This window comes from Phocoena sinus, chromosome 20 (genome assembly GCF_008692025.1).
Source record: "Phocoena sinus isolate mPhoSin1 chromosome 20, mPhoSin1.pri, whole genome shotgun sequence".
In the NCBI taxonomy this organism is placed as follows: domain Eukaryota; kingdom Metazoa; phylum Chordata; class Mammalia; order Artiodactyla; family Phocoenidae; genus Phocoena; species Phocoena sinus.
In genome coordinates, this window is record NC_045782.1 from 32362665 (window position 1) to 32381020 (window position 18356).

The 18356-nt window shown below is 40.5% G+C and overlaps 1 protein-coding gene across 4 annotated transcripts in view; it reads right to left on the minus strand.

Annotated features, from left to right (window-relative positions):
- Positions 1–18356, minus strand: part of ACACA (acetyl-CoA carboxylase alpha) — a 234806-nt gene that overhangs the window by 165827 nt on the left and 50623 nt on the right. For all 4 annotated transcript variants that reach the window (XM_032617795.1, XM_032617792.1, XM_032617791.1 and 1 more), the window contains 5 exons: positions 10844–10953; positions 9772–9853; positions 8515–8613; positions 6200–6306; positions 2744–2854 (listed from right to left, as the gene is read on the minus strand). In XM_032617795.1, the coding sequence (XP_032473686.1) occupies positions 2744–2854; positions 6200–6306; positions 8515–8613; positions 9772–9853; positions 10844–10953 (509 nt within the window). The remainder of the gene's footprint in view (positions 1–2743; positions 2855–6199; positions 6307–8514; positions 8614–9771; positions 9854–10843; positions 10954–18356) is intronic.

Here is an 18356-nt window from a genome sequence, read left to right on the forward strand (position 1 = left end):
TCTAAGGCTCATTCCAAAAGGGCAAGGGCAGAAACTACAAGACCACTTGCAGTTTAGGCTTTGGAACTTGCACACCATTTCTACCACATTCTATTGGTCAACCCAAGTCACAAGGCCAACCAAAATTCAAAGGATGGGAAAAAAAGACTCTATTTCTTGATGGGAAGAAGGCAAAATCATACTATAAAAAGGTGTGTAGGGCTTCCCTGGTGGCACAGTGGTTGAGAGTCCGCCTGCCGAGGCAGAGGACACGGATTCGTGCCCTGGTCCGGGAGGATCCCACATGCCGCGGAGCGGCTGGGCCCGTGGGCCATGGCCATTGGGCCTGCGCGTCCGGAGCCTGTGCTCCGCAAAGGGAGAGGCCACAACAGTGAGAGACCCGCATACCGCAAAAAAAAAAAAAAAAAAAAAAAAAGGTCTGTATATAGGGATGGGAGGAGTTAACATGGTCATCTTTGCAAATACTCTCTTACATGCTCTTTTCTGTATTTTTCATCCTTTTTGTCTCTTCATGCTTCAGTCTGAATTTTCTTCTGACCTATCATCCAGTCACTAATTCTCTCTTCAACTGCATCTAATATGCCATTAAACTCCTCTATTGACTTAATTTTAGTTATTGCATTTTCGGTTCTAGAATTTTCATTTGCTACTTCTTTATGGTTTCCAGTTGTCTGCCCAAATTCTCAATCTTATCTTTAATTTCCTTGAATACATTAAATATAGTTACTTTAAAGTCCTTGTCTGATGGATCCATTATCTAAACCCTCTGTGGGTCTGTTTCTATTGGCTTTTATTTTTCTTGATTTTCAATCACATAATTTGATACGCTTGCTTATTTTTTTAATTTATTTTATTGAAGTACAGTTGATTTACAATGTTGTGATGCTTGCTTATTTTTAATTGGCTGCTTGAAACTGCATTTGAAAAATTAATAGAAATAATTTGAGGTTCTGGATGTTACCTTTCTCTAGAGAGAATTTATATTTGCTTCCTGCTGGTAGCTAGGGACGCTAGCAACCCTAGAACACCATGCTAGAATCAAGAGTTAAGCATTTTGAAGCTGAGATTTAGTCCCTTTGAGAACTGGTCTATTTCTAGTTCATTCTTAGTCCTTCAAGATCCCAACCTAAAATGTGGGAGGTTTCCCAGGGAACCCTCCTCAGCAAACCCTACAGTCTAAGTTTTGTCCTTTTAGTCTTATAAGACTGTTGAAAAATCTAATCAGCTTTTCAACTGCTTCTTCTCAAACTAAAGGATATCTCTAGGGAAAAAATGGCCTCAAACATGAGACCTCTCTGGGTTTCATTTTTCTCCTATATCTTAGCCCCCAAGTTCTTCATTGCCTTGAAAGATCTCTAGTGCCTTAAAACAGATTTTTTTTTTTTTTTAATTTGGCCACCTTTTCTAGTTTGCTCTCAGTGGGAGGACTGATTTGAGTTACTTAGTTAATCATTATTGGAACTTAAGGACTTTTACGTAAAACTTCCTAATCTTAGTATTCTAGATATTTCAACTACTTGATTCCACAGTAATAAGTAATTTTGAATTATCTAAAGGAGTTAACATTTTAAAAAATTAACATGAGCCATGACCTGCTTATGAAATTAGAATTATTATAGAAGGAATATAAAGTAAATGACAGGTAATATTCAAATACTGACACTCAAAATAGGATAATGCAGCAAAACAATACCTTTATCACTTTCTTTGTCTAGTATATCAAATCATGGAAGACCCAGCTCACAGAGTTTTTCTCTTTAGCTCATGACAATGAAGCAAAAAGTTTGGTGCTGAATGGTTTAAAGAAAAAAACAAAAAAGGGCAAATAATATGCAGCTAGGGGTACCAGTAAAAGATGGTACAAAGTAAAAGATGCTGGGAAAAATAAGAAAAAGTGGGAAGCTAGGAAAGTGAAAAGGCCAGAAGGTGTCCCAATTTTCCTTTTTCTGGGTATTGGTAGGAGAAAAAAAGAAGTGAGTCAAGTATGTAAGGGTAACTCTGAGGGCAGGAAAAAGAGACTCCTGTCTTCGGATTCTTTCTCTAAGATTCTGAAAAGAAATCATTTCTTTGGCCTCCACGACCAACTTGTAGTATGGCCACATCCTTGGCTGCAAATCAGAGGATTAGGCAAAGAGAAAGCCTAGGTTTAGCTTTCCTGAGCCACCCTCCGTTCTCATAGAACATGCGCCTGCCACAGGGTCCCTGTGCCAGGGTGTGGTGACCATGCAGTACAGGCCACGGTATTATAGACTGCTGGGCCAGAACACATGACAGAAACTCAGGAGTCTGCAGCCAATTTGAACTGAAGTGAGGTGAAGTCAATCAAAGAGCTTGAGTGAGGCCAGACCAAGAGCATCCAGATCAGGAATTAACCGTGTCACATACATTGTCTAAAGTGCCAGCAGAAGAGGGACACAAAAATGCAGAAAGGTACTGACTCTTGCTTGTTACTATGAGTTCCTATGAGCCACACAAACCATATGCAGAAGAGCTATCTGAGAAACTGAGCAGTTTTATATAAGACAGAATAACTCTACTGCTTGTATTACCTAAATGAATAAAACCTTAAATTGAACTGGACATTTTATTAATTCTTTTGCCCTGCTAATAAGCAGGTAGAGGCTAGAAAGAAAGACAAGATTAGCTGTAGACAAAAAAATCTAAATATTTTCTGGACATCCAAATTACATGCATCTCTGATATACATGTTAGTTCCAATAAATAACGACAGCTTGTACTCTACCTGTCTGAAGAGGTTAGGGAAGTCATCTGCATTGTTGACTTTTCTGATTCCCTTCCCTCCTCCTCCTTCCGAGGCCTTGATCATTACTGGATATCCAACTTCCTCCGCTGCCTTCAAGAAGAAAGAGAAAAATGGAAGTGAGAATGGTATTAGTAGGGAAGGAGAAAACTGGCATTTTCTCCCTTTAAAAATGCTGTCATTTGGTAGGTCTATATATAGCAAAATAGAAAGATCCTGAAGATATACTATTAGGTGGGGGAGAAAAGTACCTGAGTAATATTTGTACTATTGGGTTGAACAAGAAGAAACTGCATTTTTTTGATAGGTAAAAAAATGGTTGAATACTGGCAATTTTGTATGTTTCAATCTAAGATAATCCCATATAGATCAAAAACAAAGTAAAACTATATGTATAATTATGTGTGCATTCACACACTTACCTATGTAAGTATAAAAAAACAAGTCTAGAAAATCCACCAGCAGTGATTTATAAAAGGAAGATGAGTAGATATAAACTTTCACTTTTTACTGTATATATTTCTGTATTATTAGAATTTCTCATAAGATGCAAGAATTTGTCTATTACCCATAATTTTTATTTTATTTTATTTTATTTTCAAGTTACCAGAGTATACACTTCCTGTCTTTATTCCATAATTTTTATTTTAAAAAAAGACAAAAAGACATACACAGTTCACTTATTATAAGCTGATGGCCTCAGCACAGCTTCTGACCCTCCGACAACATATAAGACTCAACAAATCAGGAATCTCACATATCCAGAAACTTTTCTCACTCAACTTTTTGATAAAGATAAAAATAACAAGATACAAAAATATTAATGAAAGTAGTCAGAAAACTAATTTTCAACACATGCTCTAAATGTGCTTTTCACATTTACAGTATTTTATAATGATCAGGTGACGAGCCCAAAACGTTTTGAATATTTAATTATATATCCATTAAGTAAAGAGCCAGTTAAATCAAGATATACCTATTTACTAGACTACTATGCAATTATTAAAGGAATGAGGTAGCCTTTACATGCAACGATATGGAAGATGTCCATATTATAGTCAAGGCAAAAAGTAAATTGGGGAAAAGTTAACCAAAAGTCTAAAATAACTGAGTCATTCCTTTGTCAAAACATTCCAGTCTTTCACGGTTTACGTTGTAACAATATCTAAAAAACGTGTCACCAGAAAAAGACCATTTCACATTTTAATTTTTGTCAGTAGATTACGCATGAAAATCCTTCACTCACAGTCCCATCTCTTCTCAACTCTCTTAACTATTCACTTCTATGCTTATAAACAAAATTAGCGTGATGAACTCAATCACTGGGTGATAAATGAAGAAACAGCCACAGTTGTGAGAAAGATTTAAAAAAAAAGTAGGAGGGGGGCTTCCATGCTGGCACAGTGGTTAAGAATCTGCCTGCCAATGCAGGGGACACAGGTTCGAGCCCTGGTCTGGGAAGATTCCACATGCCACAGAACAACTCAGCCCGTGTGCCACAACTACTGAGGCTGCGCTCTAGAGCCCGCGAGCCACAACTACTGAGCCCGTGTGCCACAACTACTGAAGCCCATGCACCTAGAGCCCGGGCTCCGCAACAAGAGAAGATACCGCAGTGAGAAGCCCACGCACCACAACGAAGAGTGGACCCCGCTCGCTACAACTAGAGAAAGCCCGTGAGCAGCAACGAAGACCAAACGCAGCCAAAAAATAATAATAATAAATACATAGCCCACATGATATAAGAAAAAGGCAGGCCTTTTAAAAATATATAAAAGCTCTAGGCACAGGTCATCCATTTAAAATATTTTAGAAGAATTTTAATGCCACGAGGAAAATGCTTATGTATAGGTAGAAAAAAACCTAGGATTACAAAAACAATGTATATAGTAAGACCCTAATTTTACAATTATCATAATAATTATAGTTGTGGGAATCTACTAATAAAGATTATCATTATATGAATCAAAAAAGGCTGGAAGAAAATATATGAATATGTTAACAAGACTTATCTTTGGATGCTGGGCTTATAGGTTTTATCATCTCTTTTCTTACTTTCCAAATTTTCTACCAGAAAATTTTATGTTTATAACCAGGAAAAAAAGGAATTTTAACTGATAAGCAAAATAGCTAATTTCCTACAAAGGGCTTCTACTCTTTTGCAAATTATATCAAATAGAACATAGCATTAGCAATTCAATTAGAAATATTAATTCTTCTTATTAAGGAGATTACAGGATGCTTAACTTGAAATGCAAACAACAGAGCAAAATTAGTTGAGCATTCAGTGTTCCTCCTGAATTTATAACATACAAGTCAAACAAGAGTAGTGTGTTTTTCTAAAATATAGCCTCTTTCATTATCTCCTTGGAGGCATAGCTGACACTTCCAACTAATTAAAAAGTGAAAGGGGAACAAACTGGAGAGAACTATGAAGAAAGAAAAAGTAATGTTAGAGAGCCGACCTCCTTTTGCTTGGGTTCATGTTTCTACATGGACAGACAATAATTAGAGTAATAGTTTCAGCCTCTATCAGCTCCCTCCCTCACTCCTCCTCAAGGGAAAAAGAATGAATTCTGTGATCGGTCGGTTTGGAAGGAGAAACTGAGCATGTATAGCTCAGCCTTTTCCCCTTTGGGATCAGCCCAGTACACAGAACATATGCTCTTTGCCAGCTCTCAGCCATACAATAAACTGAATGGCAAAAGCTCTGCCTCTGTGGTTATTCACACCACCAGTAACCAGTGAGCGAGTCTGCTTAACTGACATTCAGTTTACGAATCTGACTGTTGCGACACACTTAAACCATTTTCACCATCATCTCTTTTCATAATAAAGCTGACATTTTGATCCCTCTCTGCCCGGCTTCTTGGTTCTGAACTCAAGTAGGGCAAAAAGTGTTGTTTGCCCCCAACTCCCCCTGCATGCACACAAATACTAACAGGTGGTAGAGAATAGAATCAGAACCTCCTTAAAGCTCTGATTTAACCACCTAAGAAATGTTCTGTCCAGGTGAACGGCTTGCTTCAAAACAAATTTAAGGGCTTCCCTGGTGGCGCAGTGGTTGAGAGTCCGCCTGCCGATGCAGGGGACATGGGTTCGTGCCCCGGTCCGGGAAGATCCCACATGCCGTGGAGCGGCTGGGCCCGTGAGCCATGGCCGCTGAGCCTGCGCGTCCGGAGCCTGTGCTCCGCAACGGGAGAGGCCACAACAGTGAGAGGCCCGCATACCGCAAAAAAAAAAAAAAAAAAAAAAAAAAAAAAATTTAAATTATTTTTTTTAAAAGTAGGTCACTTCCTCATTCTATAAACTATACCTCCTGGTCTTACAACCCTAATGCCATCATGGGTGTATATCATGAACCAGGCTCCAAATCCCTGTATTTGGGACTGTAAGTGGTCCGTTGAAAAACATCACTCCCTAGAGTTAGTAACTTACCTTCAGCCCGTCATCCACATCCTTCACACAACCTTTTTCATATAGTTCCTGAGGAACATTTAAGATACGTTTTGAAAAATCATTTTCGTGCCAGTCCACACAAAGACCTGCAATAGATAACAGTGACTTAAAAGCAGCTACAAAAGCTTCTGTTCTTGTCAGTTTTCTGCTTATACCTTCTTTACTTCCCCCCACTGTTTTTTTGGCAGTGCCACATGGCTTGCAGGATCTTAAGTTTCCCAACCAGAGATTAAACGCAGGCCCATGGCAGTGAACGTGCCGAATCCTAACCACTGGACCACCAGTACCTTCTTTAAAATGCTTTCATATTTATCCAAAATTGAGGGTAGATGGGAGAAAGAAGGATACCATAAAACCCTGATCAGTCCTTGGAGTTAGCAGGATTTATCTATAGCAACACCTGGCCACTTGGGTTCTGTTGCTGGAGAAAGCCAAGAGAGCTAACAAGCAGCAATTTAAAAAAATGCAAGGACATACAAGACAAAACAAACAAACAAAAAAGCACGTCAGACTTCTCACATAAACTCAGCAGGCAAAATACCTTTGATGTGTGTGTTCAGGGCTGCTTCAGGGCCAGAGGTCTGAGAAATAATTCAGTCTTTATGAGCTCTTGGAAATGGAAATGGCGGTTTTATTGGCCTCAGCAGAGTCATGATTCCACACTCCCTGAATGTCCCTGTACTCAGCCACAAAGGGAATGGTATAGCCTCTCCACTCAAACAAGAACAAATTCAACGTTTTATTTTAAACTGTTTGACCCAGCCGGTCTGGAGAGGATATTGCAATCCCCCTGGAGAGCCAGAGTAACAAGAGTTCACATCTGTTCTGACTCAAGACAATGGTAGTTCCTATTCGGAAGAGGTTTTAGTGTATGTTTGCTCTCTGTGCTTCAGTACCAAAAAACAAAAGTTCATGTTGTTATCAGCTATAATAATTCACAACGCACTCTTCAAGGGATTCGTCAAGAATAAATCATTTTTACAAAAAATTCATCCTTCTGCATGTCCAAAAGAAAGGTTGATTATTGACCTCATTTTTCTGCATCAAGGGCAAATGAGAGGTTGAATGGTATTAAACAAGCAAAACAAATCATCAATTGACTGTGGGCTCAAATCAAGAAAACACTGGCAAAAAAGAATAGAGGGACTTTTCTGGTGGCACAATGATTAAGAATCCGCCTGCCAATGCAAGGGACACAGGTTCAATCTCTGGTCCGGGAAGATCCCACATGCCGCAGAACAACTAAGCCCATGCGCCACAGCTACTGAGCCCATGTACCACAACTACTGAAGACCGTGCGCCTAGAGACTGTGTTCCACAGCAGGAGAAGCCACCGCAATGAGAAGCCTGCACACCGCAACGGAAAGTAACCCCCACTCGCTGCAACTAGAGAAAGCCCGTGTGCAGCAATGAAGACCCAACGCAGCCAAAAATAAATAAATAAAATAAATAAATGTATTAAAAAAAGAACAGATACATGTATATGCATAACTGAATCACTTTGCTGTACACCTGAAACTAACACAACATTGTTAATCAACTATACTCCAATATAAAAATTTTAAAATAAAGATTAAATAAACAGAAAGAGAAAGAAAGGAAGGAAGGAAGCAAGAAGGGAGGGAGGGAGGGAGGGAGGAAGGGAGGGAGGGAGCGAGGGAGGGAGGGAGGGAGGGAGGAAGGGAGGGAGGGAGGGAGGAAGAGAGGGAGGAAGGGAGAGAGGGAGAGAGGGGGAGAGAGAGAGAGAGAAAGGAAAGAAGGAAAGGAAAGGAAAGGAAAGGGAAAGGGAAAGGGAAAGGGAAAGGGAAAGGGAAAGGGAAAGGAAAAGGAAAGGAAAGGAAAGGAAAGGAAGGCATGAAGAATACTGGCAGGCAAGCATCTGAGTAGGTGGGTTTTAGTTTTTTCTTAGTGATTCCAGTCACCTCCCAGGCAGGTTCAAAGGCCTATTCCACCTAAGAAGTCCATCTCTGAGGAAGATTCTAGCCTACCCAGAGTAGATCTGAATCCACAGAACCAGATGAGTTTTCTCAGAGTTTCTCCAAATTAAGTCCCAAGATCATTTACATTACAATTTAGCATCTACATACCTGGTACAAAATTTACATTCTTAAGACATGATAAAATCACAGGTACAACAATTAAGCCAGGAGATACAAGATACCATTAATTAATGTGTATTCTATTTCTGTCAAATATCCAACACATTTTAAAGCAGGCTTAAGCCCCAAGGCCACAGTCCCAAATATTCTACCGAGCTTTTCTACACTTCAAGATACAAACAAATAATTTCTTACCACTGCCACTCCATGGAAGAGTTGGGATACCTGCAGTTTGAGCCACTATGGAAGATGCAATCTTATCCCCCAAAGCCCACATGGCCTGGCTTGGAGGACCTGAAAACAAGACAAGGAAAGAACCCTGACTGTAACATTTTGGCCTCGTTTCTGTCACATGTATTTTGTCTTCCATATAATTATTTTTGTATTTGTCTTGTATCCCCTACAGCACATATCATCAACATCAGAAACTTGATTATGGGGACTACTATGTTTTGGCTCCTCTTTGTACCCTTCATAGAACCTAATGTGGTAAATTTCTGCATTCAGGGAGAATTCAATATATATAAATATATGCTGAATTAAATTCCTGACAAATGTAACTCTGATTTTATCATCTGTCATGATCCAACTTTACCATATTAACAAAGTCTTTCTTTCTTTTTTTTTTTAACCAATATCCTGAAGTAAGGACAATAAAGTTTTGGTGTTCAAGTTTAAAATATTATACTCTCCTTGGTCTTATGGAAACCCAAACGGAAGATTTATCTTTAATAGGCTTTACAAAGCATAATCATCATTGCAGAGATAGAGACAGAAACACTTTGAGCCATACAACCTCAAATTTTCTCTCCGTATAGGATAGCAGAAAAGTCAGAAGAAATAGCTCTCTTATAGGAATATAATCTATATGCTTAAATGTGAAAGAAATGATTCATATTTAAGGGCACACTGCCAGCGTATCCTAAGTATTCAATTATCTTTTCTATATAAAAATAGGTCATTTCTCCACATGTTTTCTTAATGTTAATGGCAAAGTTTTTAAAGGCCAGTGTTCTGGAAATCAGAGCCTCCTCCATATCTCATAGAAAAGAATCTGGGGACAAAAAACACAATCAAGATGCAAGATGTGAGCTTCCCTGGTGGCGCAGTGGTTGAGAGTCCGCCTGCTGATGCAGGGGACACGGGTTCGTGCCCCAGTCTGGGAAGATCCCACATGCCGCGGAGCAGTTGGGCCCGTGAGCCATGGCCGCTGAGCCTGAGCATCCGGAGTCTGTGCTCCGCAACGGGAGAGGCCACAACAGTGAGAGGCCCGCGTATCACACACAGACACACAAAAAAGATGCAAGATGTAAGAAATGATGAAGGGTTAAAGAAAAAGAAATGAAGAAAAGGGTTACTCGGAGAGCTGCTGACTGATGAAAAACTAAGAGCCCAGTGCCAAAATGACAGAGAGAAACAGAAAGGCAGGAACAGTATGTCAGAAAGGCTTACCCATGAAGGCGATGCCATTTTTCAAAAGAAGTTCTGGGAGCTTAGGATTCTCAGAAGCATGACCCCAGCCAGCCCAAACTGCCTACAAGGGAACACAATATGATTCATTCTTAAAATTCATACTAAAAGGAACATGATAAACTGTATTACTTTCTACCAAGACTGGCCCTCCTCCATGAGGTACAATAGCTCCATGAGGTACAATAGCTCCATGGCAGCCTAATGCCTAATTCAGCTTCCATGCCTGACTCTTGGCAAACTTTTCACACAACAACAATAAACAGTCCATTGTGGTAAAACCTCTGAAGAGGTCAAAAACAGGTTGAAACTGATATTAAGAACCAGCTAGTATTGTTGCTCTTTAGGAAACTCAGTTCATAGCCTTTCAACTAGACTCTATAGAGCCTCTTGTAGAAATGTTGGTTTTCTTCCACAGATTGAATTACTTTGGCCACCCAACTCCACCTTTATATCTAGTGGTTATACTGCCATACAAATCCCGAGTTTTTTTCTCTTTGGGCTTTAAGACACTTACCCTAAACTCCTTAACACAATGTGATAGGGAAGAAACAACCTCCTTCTACTCTGCCGTATTCTGGACTAAGAGTATTCCACTGGAAACAGGCAACTTTTACTTACTAGGAGGTTTGAAGGTGAAATGGATAGAATAATCTCTGAAAGACCCTTACAAACCTCTTGTTTGGATTACATTTACTTTATGTTGGCTCATTCCATTCTTTCCACCTTTCCTTTCCCTGTCTGTTGTATCCCATATAAAGGCTTTTACCAACGTTCAACAAAGATGCTTTATATAAAATTAAAAGTTCTTCACTGGCTATCCCCTTGTGCCCAACTGTAAAATGGCTGAATTTGGCAAAGGAAACTCTTCTCAATACCCTGTAATGGCCTATGTGGGAAAAGAATCTAAAAAAGAGTGGATAGATGTTTACGTATAACTGACTCACTTTGCTGTACAACAGAAATACAACATTGCAAATCAACTATACTCCCATAAAAATTTTTTTTAAAAAAGTCTGAATTTGGATTTTGAGGAGACGCTGGCCTCTCTTACTTGTACTGGGATCCTTTTAGCAATGTCAAGAATTAATTCCACATTTGCATAGTTGTTGTTGTTTGGTCCTCCTGGCACTGGCACATAATGATCTGCCATCTTAATGTATTCTGAAAACACAAGCAAATTAACAGAGAACACATGCTTTATTTTCAGAAATGTAACAGCAGAGCAAAAACTGTGTAAAGGACAGGTACCATCATACGTAACCACAGGACAAACTGTATTAATGGGGTAATTCCCAGAACCATTTATTTGGAGGCTCTTTGTTAAGTCACAGTACTAAAAATGGTAATCTCATAGTTAGGAGCTCTTATACTACTAAAACAGCAGGTCTCAAACTTTTCACCATGTGACCTTTTCAAAGGGTTTTTATGATCCCTATATCAAGGATGATGTATCTGTCACTTAAGAGGCCCATTATTATATTCTGAGAAAAAGCTCAGTGACACCTTTTATCTTTAACGTGAACTACATATTCTGAGAAAGCCCTTTTCCTGTTGTAAAGCTGGGACAGAATGGGGAAACAGGTAGAGTCTGGAGGGTCTGTAGACTGGCTAAACAGGAAAGGTTAGTTATAGGAGTCTATCAAGTGCTTGAAAAACCTTTATCTGGATGGAAAGATATTTTAAAAAGATAACTTCTTTCCCTCCTTACTTTTTTTTTTTTTTTTTTTTTTTTGGCTCAGTATCCCCTTTCAAATCTGTCACCTGATGTTTCTCTTTTCCTTTTCTGGCAGTAACTGTGGCAGAGCAGCTACAATGTGCAGGGACTGTACTAAGCACTTTATATATATTATTTCATTTCATCCTCAATAATCATATATAACATGTATTATTAGCAACTACTTTACAGGGAATTATGGCTTGGAGCAGTTAAATAACTTTCTCAAGGTCCATCTCCACCATATTTATTATGTTTCTTATCTTGTGCTCTTAATTTTTAAAGGTTTTAAGTCCTTCTTTAAAAATTCCACTGAGTAAGATATGAGGCCCTAACAGTTTGTTCAGAATAAAAACAGGTGTATCATTCTCTCTGATTATGAGGGAAAGCGTGCTGATTATTTAAAAATTTAGAAAATATATCAGGATGTGCTTTTTTTTTTTTTTTTTTTTTCAGTTAATTAATTAACTTATTCTTTTTGGCTGTGTTGGGTCTTCGTTTCTGTGCGAGGGCTTTCTCTAGTTGTGGCAAGCGGGGGCCACTCTTCACCGCGGTGCGCGGGCCTCTCACTGTCGCGGCCTCTCTCGTTGCAGAGCACAGGCTCCAGACGCGCAGGCTCAGTAGTTGTGGCTCACGGGCCCAGTTGCTCCGCGGCATGTGGGATCTTCCCAGACCAGGGCTCGAACCCGTGTCCCCTGCATTGGCAGGCAGATTCTCAACCACTGCGCCACCAGGGAAGCCCCGGATGTGCTGTTTCTTAAAAGTCAAAACCACCCATTGTCTCACGACTCAGAGATAATCAGTTCATGCTTTGATATACTAGAAACCATAAACTGCTAACCAATTTAATATATTGTGGATATCTTCCCATACTAACCAAACCACTTCAGACTCTCACTTGCAGTGGGGGTGCCAAATTGCCTATACTCTCACCTATACTGGGTATTATCAATTTGAAATTTTGCCAGTCCTATAAATTTTTAAAAATCGCAATCTATTATTGTTTTGGTTTGCATTTCTTTGATTATCATTGGAATTGAATCTCTTTTCATGTGTTTATTGTTCCTTTTAAATTCTTCTTTTATGGACTATCTATTCATGTTCTCTGTTCATTTTCTTTTGAAGGGTGTCTTGTGCTCATATTACAGGTAGAAACTCTTTGCTGTTCACATGTTTTTCTAGGTTATCGCTTGTCTTTAACTACCACTCACGGAGGTAACCAGATTGCTGTTTTGATATATGTCATTACACCTTTTTTTTTTCTCTGACTCTACACAATGTACTTTCTTTCTATTATTATATCATGCTATCAGTCTCCTTACAGCCAACTTTTTTCTAAGCAATTGTGCTGGACAGACCCATGATCCTAAGTCTCCAGGTATTCATATCTTAAGTTATCCCCTCTCCTTGGGTGTGGGCACAATCTATGACTTGCTTTTAGCCAAGAGAATATGGCAAAGATGAGGAGATGTCACTTCCAAACTAACAGTGCATAAGAATGTAGCCAATCTTACTGGGACACTTTCCCTTGATGGCTTTGAGGAAGCAGGCAGTCATTTTGGGGTGGCCCACGTGACAAGGAGCCAAGAGCAGTCTCTAGCCAACAACCAGCAACACAATCAGGTCCTCAGTCCAAACAGAAAACTGAATGGTGTCAACAACCATGTTAGTTTGAAAACAGATCCATCCCAAGTCAAGCCTCAGATGAGACTGCAGGCCCAGCTGAATGCTGATGGCAACCTTGTGATAACCTGAAGCAGAAGACCCAGCTACAGAAACTGTGAGGTAATAAATGTCCATTGTTTTAAGTTGTTAAATTTGTGGTAATACTGTTACACAGTAATAGATAAACAGTGTAACAATTTGTCAGAATGCACTCAGACCAATAAATGTTATCCCACAAAATTTTTTTAATGTTTTTATTGATTTTTTTAACATCCTTATTAGAGTATAATTGCTTTACAATGGTGTGTTAGTTTCTGCCTTATAACAAAGTGAATAAGTTATACATATACATATGTCCCCGTATCTCTTCCCTCTTGCATCTCCCTCCCTCCCACCCTCCCTATCCCACCCCTCTAGGTGGTCACAAAGCACTGAGCTGACTTCCCTGTGCTATGCGGCTGCTTCTCACTATCTATTTTAAGTTTGGTAGTGTATATATGTCGATGCCACTCTCTCACTTTGTCCCAGCTTACCCTACCCCTCCCAGTATCCTCAAGTACATTCTCTAGCAGGTCTGCGTCTTTATTCCCGTCTTGCCCCTAGGTTCTTCATGACCATTTTTTTTTTATTCCATATATATGTGTTTGCATATGGTTTTTGTTTTGTTTTTCTCTTTGTGACTTACTTCACCCTGTATGACAGACTCTAGGTCCATCCACCTCACTACAAATAACTCAATTTTGATTCTTTTTATGGCTGAGTAATATTCCATTGTATATATGTGCCACATCTTCTTTATCCATTCATCTGTTGATGGACACTTAGGTTGCTTCCATGTCCTGCTTATTGTAAATAGAGCTGCAATGAACATTTTGGTACATGACTCTTTTTGAATTATGGTTTTCTCAGGGTACATGCCCAGTAGTGGAGTTGCTGGGTTGTATGATAGTTCTATTTTTAGGTTTTTTTTTTAGTTTTTTTTGTGTGTGTGTGGTACGCGGGCCTCTCACTGTTGTAGCCTCTCCCGTTGCGGAGCACAGGCTCCGGAAGCGCAGGCTCAGCGGCCATGGCTCACGGGCCCAGCCGCTCCATGGCATGTGGGATCTTCCCGGACCGGGGAACGAACCCGTGTCCCCTGCGTCGGCAGGCAGACTCTCAACCACTGCGCCACCAGGGAAGCCCCTATTTTTAGTTTTTTAAGGAACCTCCATACTGTTCTCCATAGTGGCTGTCTCAAGTTACATTCCCACCAACAGTGCAAGAGGGTTCCCTTTTATCCACACCCTCTCCAGGATTTATTGTTTGTACGTATTTTGATGACAGCCATTCTGACCGGTATGAGATGATATCTCATTGTAGTTTTTTTTTTTGTTTTTTATTTTTTGCAGTACGCGGGCCTCTCACTGTTGTGGCCTCTCCCGTTGCAGAGCACAGGCTCCGGATGCACAGGCTCAGCAGCCACGGCTCACGGGCCCAGCCGCTCCACAGCATGTGGGATCTTCCCAGACCGGAGCACGAACCCATGTCCCCTGCATCGGCAGGCGGGCTCTCAACCACTGCGCCACCAGAGAAGCCCTCATTGTAGTTTTGATTTGCATTTCTCTAATGATTAATGATGTTGAGCATTCTTTTTTTTTTTTTTTTTGCGGTACGCGGGCCTCTCACTGTTGGGGCCTCTCCCGTTGCAGAGCACAGGCTCCGGACGCGCAGGCTCGGTGGCCATGGCTCACGGGCCCAGCTGTTCTGCGGCAGGTGGGATCTTCCCGGACCGGGGCATGAACCCGCGTCCCCTGCATCAGCAGGCGGACTCTCAACCACTGCGCCACCAGGGAAGCCCTTGAGCATTCTTTCATGTGTTTTTTGGCAATCTGTATATCTTCTTTGGAGAAATGTCTATTTAGGTCTTCTGCCCATTTCTGGATTGGGTTGTCTGTTTTTCTGATATTGAGCTGCATGTAAATTTTGGAGATTAGTCCTTTGTCATTTGCAAATATTTTCTCCCATTCTGAGGTTTGTCTTTTTGTCTTGTTTATGGTTTCCTTTGCTGTGCAAAAGCTTTGAAGTTTCGTTAGGTCCCATTTGTTTATTTTTGTTTTTATTTTCATTTCTCTAGGAGCTGGGTCAAAAAGGATCTTGCTGTGATTTATGTCATAGAGTGTTCTGCCTATGTTTTCCTCTAAGAGTTTGATAGTGTCTGGCCTTACATTTAGATCTTTAATCCACTTTGAGTTTATTTTTGTGTATGGTGTTAGGGCATGTTCTAATTTCATTTTTTTACATGTAGCTGTCCAGTTTTCCCAGCACCACTTATTGAAGAGGCTGTCTTTTCTCCACTGTATATTCTTGCCTCCTTAACAAAGACAAGGTGACCATATGTGTATGGGTTTATCTCTGGGCTTTCTATCCTGTTCCATTGATCTACATTTCTGTTTTTGTGCCACTACCATACTGTCTTGATTATTGTATCTTTGTAGTATAGTCTGAAGTCCAGGAGCCTGATTCCTCCAGCTCCCTTTTTCTTTCTCAAAATTGCTTTGGCTATTTGGGGTCTTTTGTGTTTCCATACAAATTGTGAAATATTTTGTTCTAGTTCTGTGAAAAATGCCAGTGGTAGTTTGATAGGGATTGAAGTGAATCTGTAGATTGCTTTGGGTAGTATAGTCATTTTCACAATGTTGATTCTTCCAATCCAAGAACATGGTATGTCTCTCCATCTGTTTGTATCATCTTTAATTTTTTCATCAGTGTCTTATAGTTTTCTGCATACAGGTCTTTCTTCTCCTTAGGTAGGCTTATTCCTAGTTATATTATTCTCTTTCTTGCAATGGTAAATGGGAGTGTTTCCTTAATTTCTCTTTCCCATTTTTCATCATTAGTGCATAGGAATGCAAGAGATTTCTGTGCATTAATTTTGTATCCTGCTATTTTACCAAATTCATTGATTAGCTCTAGTAGTTTTCTGGTAGAGTCTTTAGCATTCTCTATGTATAGTATAATGTCATCTGCAAACAGTGACAACTTTACTTCTTCTTTTCTGATTTGGATTCCTTTTATTTCTTTTTCTTCTCTGATTGCTGTGGCTAAAACTTCCAAAACTATGTTGAATAATAGTGGTGACAGTGGGCAACCTTGTCTTGTTCCTGATCTTAGTGGATATGGTTTCAGTTTTTCACCATTGAGAATGATGTTGGCTGTGGGTTTGTCATATATGGCCTTTATTATGTTGAGGTAAGTTCTCTCTATGCCTACTTTCTGGAGAGTTTTTATCACAAATCGGTGTTGAATTTTGTTGAAAGCTTTTTCTGCATCTATAGAGATGATCATAGAGGCTGGCATGACGTTGAACTAGCCTGATGCGCACTGTGTGTTCTCCTGGGGAAGTTGTCCCTGGATCACGGGACCCTGTCAGTGGCGGGCTGCACAGGCTCCCAAGAGGGGAGGTGTGGATAGTGACTTGTGCTTGCACACAGGCTTCTTGGTGGCGGCAGCAGCAGCCTTAGCATCTCATGCCCGTCTCTGGGGCAGCATGGCTCGCGCTCATCTCTGGAGCTCCTTTAAGCGGTGCTCTGAATCCCCTCTCCTCGCACACCAGGAAACAAAGAGGGAAGAAAAAGTCTCTTGCCTCTTTGGCAGTTCCAGATCTTTTCCTGGACTCCCTCCCGGCTAGCCGTTGTGCACTAACCCCTTCAGGCTGTGTTCACACCTCAGGCTGTGTTCAGTCCTCTCCTGGGGATCTGACCGAAGCCTGAGCCTCAGTTCCCAGCCCCGCCCGCCCCAGCTGGTGAGCAGACAAGCCTCTCGGGCTGGTGAGTGCCAGTCGGCACCGATCCTCTGTGCAGGAATCTCTCCACTGTGCCCTCCGCACCCCTGTTGCTGTGCTCTCCTCCATGGCTCCGAAGCTTCCCCCCTCTGCCACCCGCAGTCTCTGCCCACAAAGGGGCTTCCTAGTGTGTGGAAACCTTTCCTCCTTCACAGCTCCCTCCCACTGGTGCAGGTCCCGTCCCTATCCTTTTGTCTCTGTTTATTCTTTTTTCTTTTACCCTACCCAGGTACGTGGGGAGTTTCTTGCCTTTTGGGAGGTCTGAGGTCTTCTGCCAGCGTTCAGTAGGTGTTCTGTAGGGGTTGTTCCATATGTAGATGTATTTCTGATGTATTTGTGGGGAGGAAGGTGATCTCCACATCTTACTCTTCCACCATCTTGAAGCTCCTCTCCACAAAATATTTTTTAATGGGTGCATGGTATTTCATAGAATTGGTGCAACAGATTTTACGTAACTAATCACTAATGGTGGGCACAAGTTATTCCTGGTTTCTTGTTATTTTAAATAACACTGCAATGAATATCCCTGTATGAACGTATTTGCCCCATTACTGATTTTTGTTCCTCAGAATAAACCCCAGGAAATAGACTCTCTTAGTCAAAAGATATGAGTACTTTTGTCCACTGGTGCTCATGATCCCATCCCCTTCCATCTCCTCTAGCTCTCTTGTGTACTGCTACCCCCCGGCCCCCACCCCTGCCCTTGGCTCCTTCCTCTCAGAAACATTCCTAAGTCTCTTCCATTCTGAAAAATAAAAATTCTCTCTTGACCCCAAATTTCTCTTCAGTTACTGCCTTTCCTTTTTCCCTTCTCATCCAAAATTCTCAAAAAACTTGTCCACATTGGCTGTCTCCATGTCTCATCCCATTCATTCCTTATCTTCCTATATTAGTCTGCATACTCACATTGTTCCACCAAAACTATTTCTGCAAAGGTTACCAATGATTAGCTAATCGCCAGACAGATTTTGATTCCTATTTTATTGGACTACTGACACTTTTGAGCCTTCCTTATTGAAATTCTCTTTTCTCATTGCTTTTCTCTTCTGTTTCTCTGACCATTTCTTCTCAACACTGTTTATGGGCCTATCTTCCTGAGTCTATCCCTAAATTTTGGCCTTCTATAAAATTTCATCCTTAACTCTCTTCTCTTCATTTTCTATCTGATCTTTCAGGAGGTAGTGTTAACTGTCATATATTTGCCGATAATGTACACTCTTAATCTCTAGTTCTCATTATTTCTAAGTTCTAGAAGTACATATTCAATTTTTTGTAGGATTTCTAGAATCTTCTTGTATCACATGTACTCCAAACCTGTCTCCCCACCAAAAAAAACCCCCACCTTGCTCTTATTACTATATTATC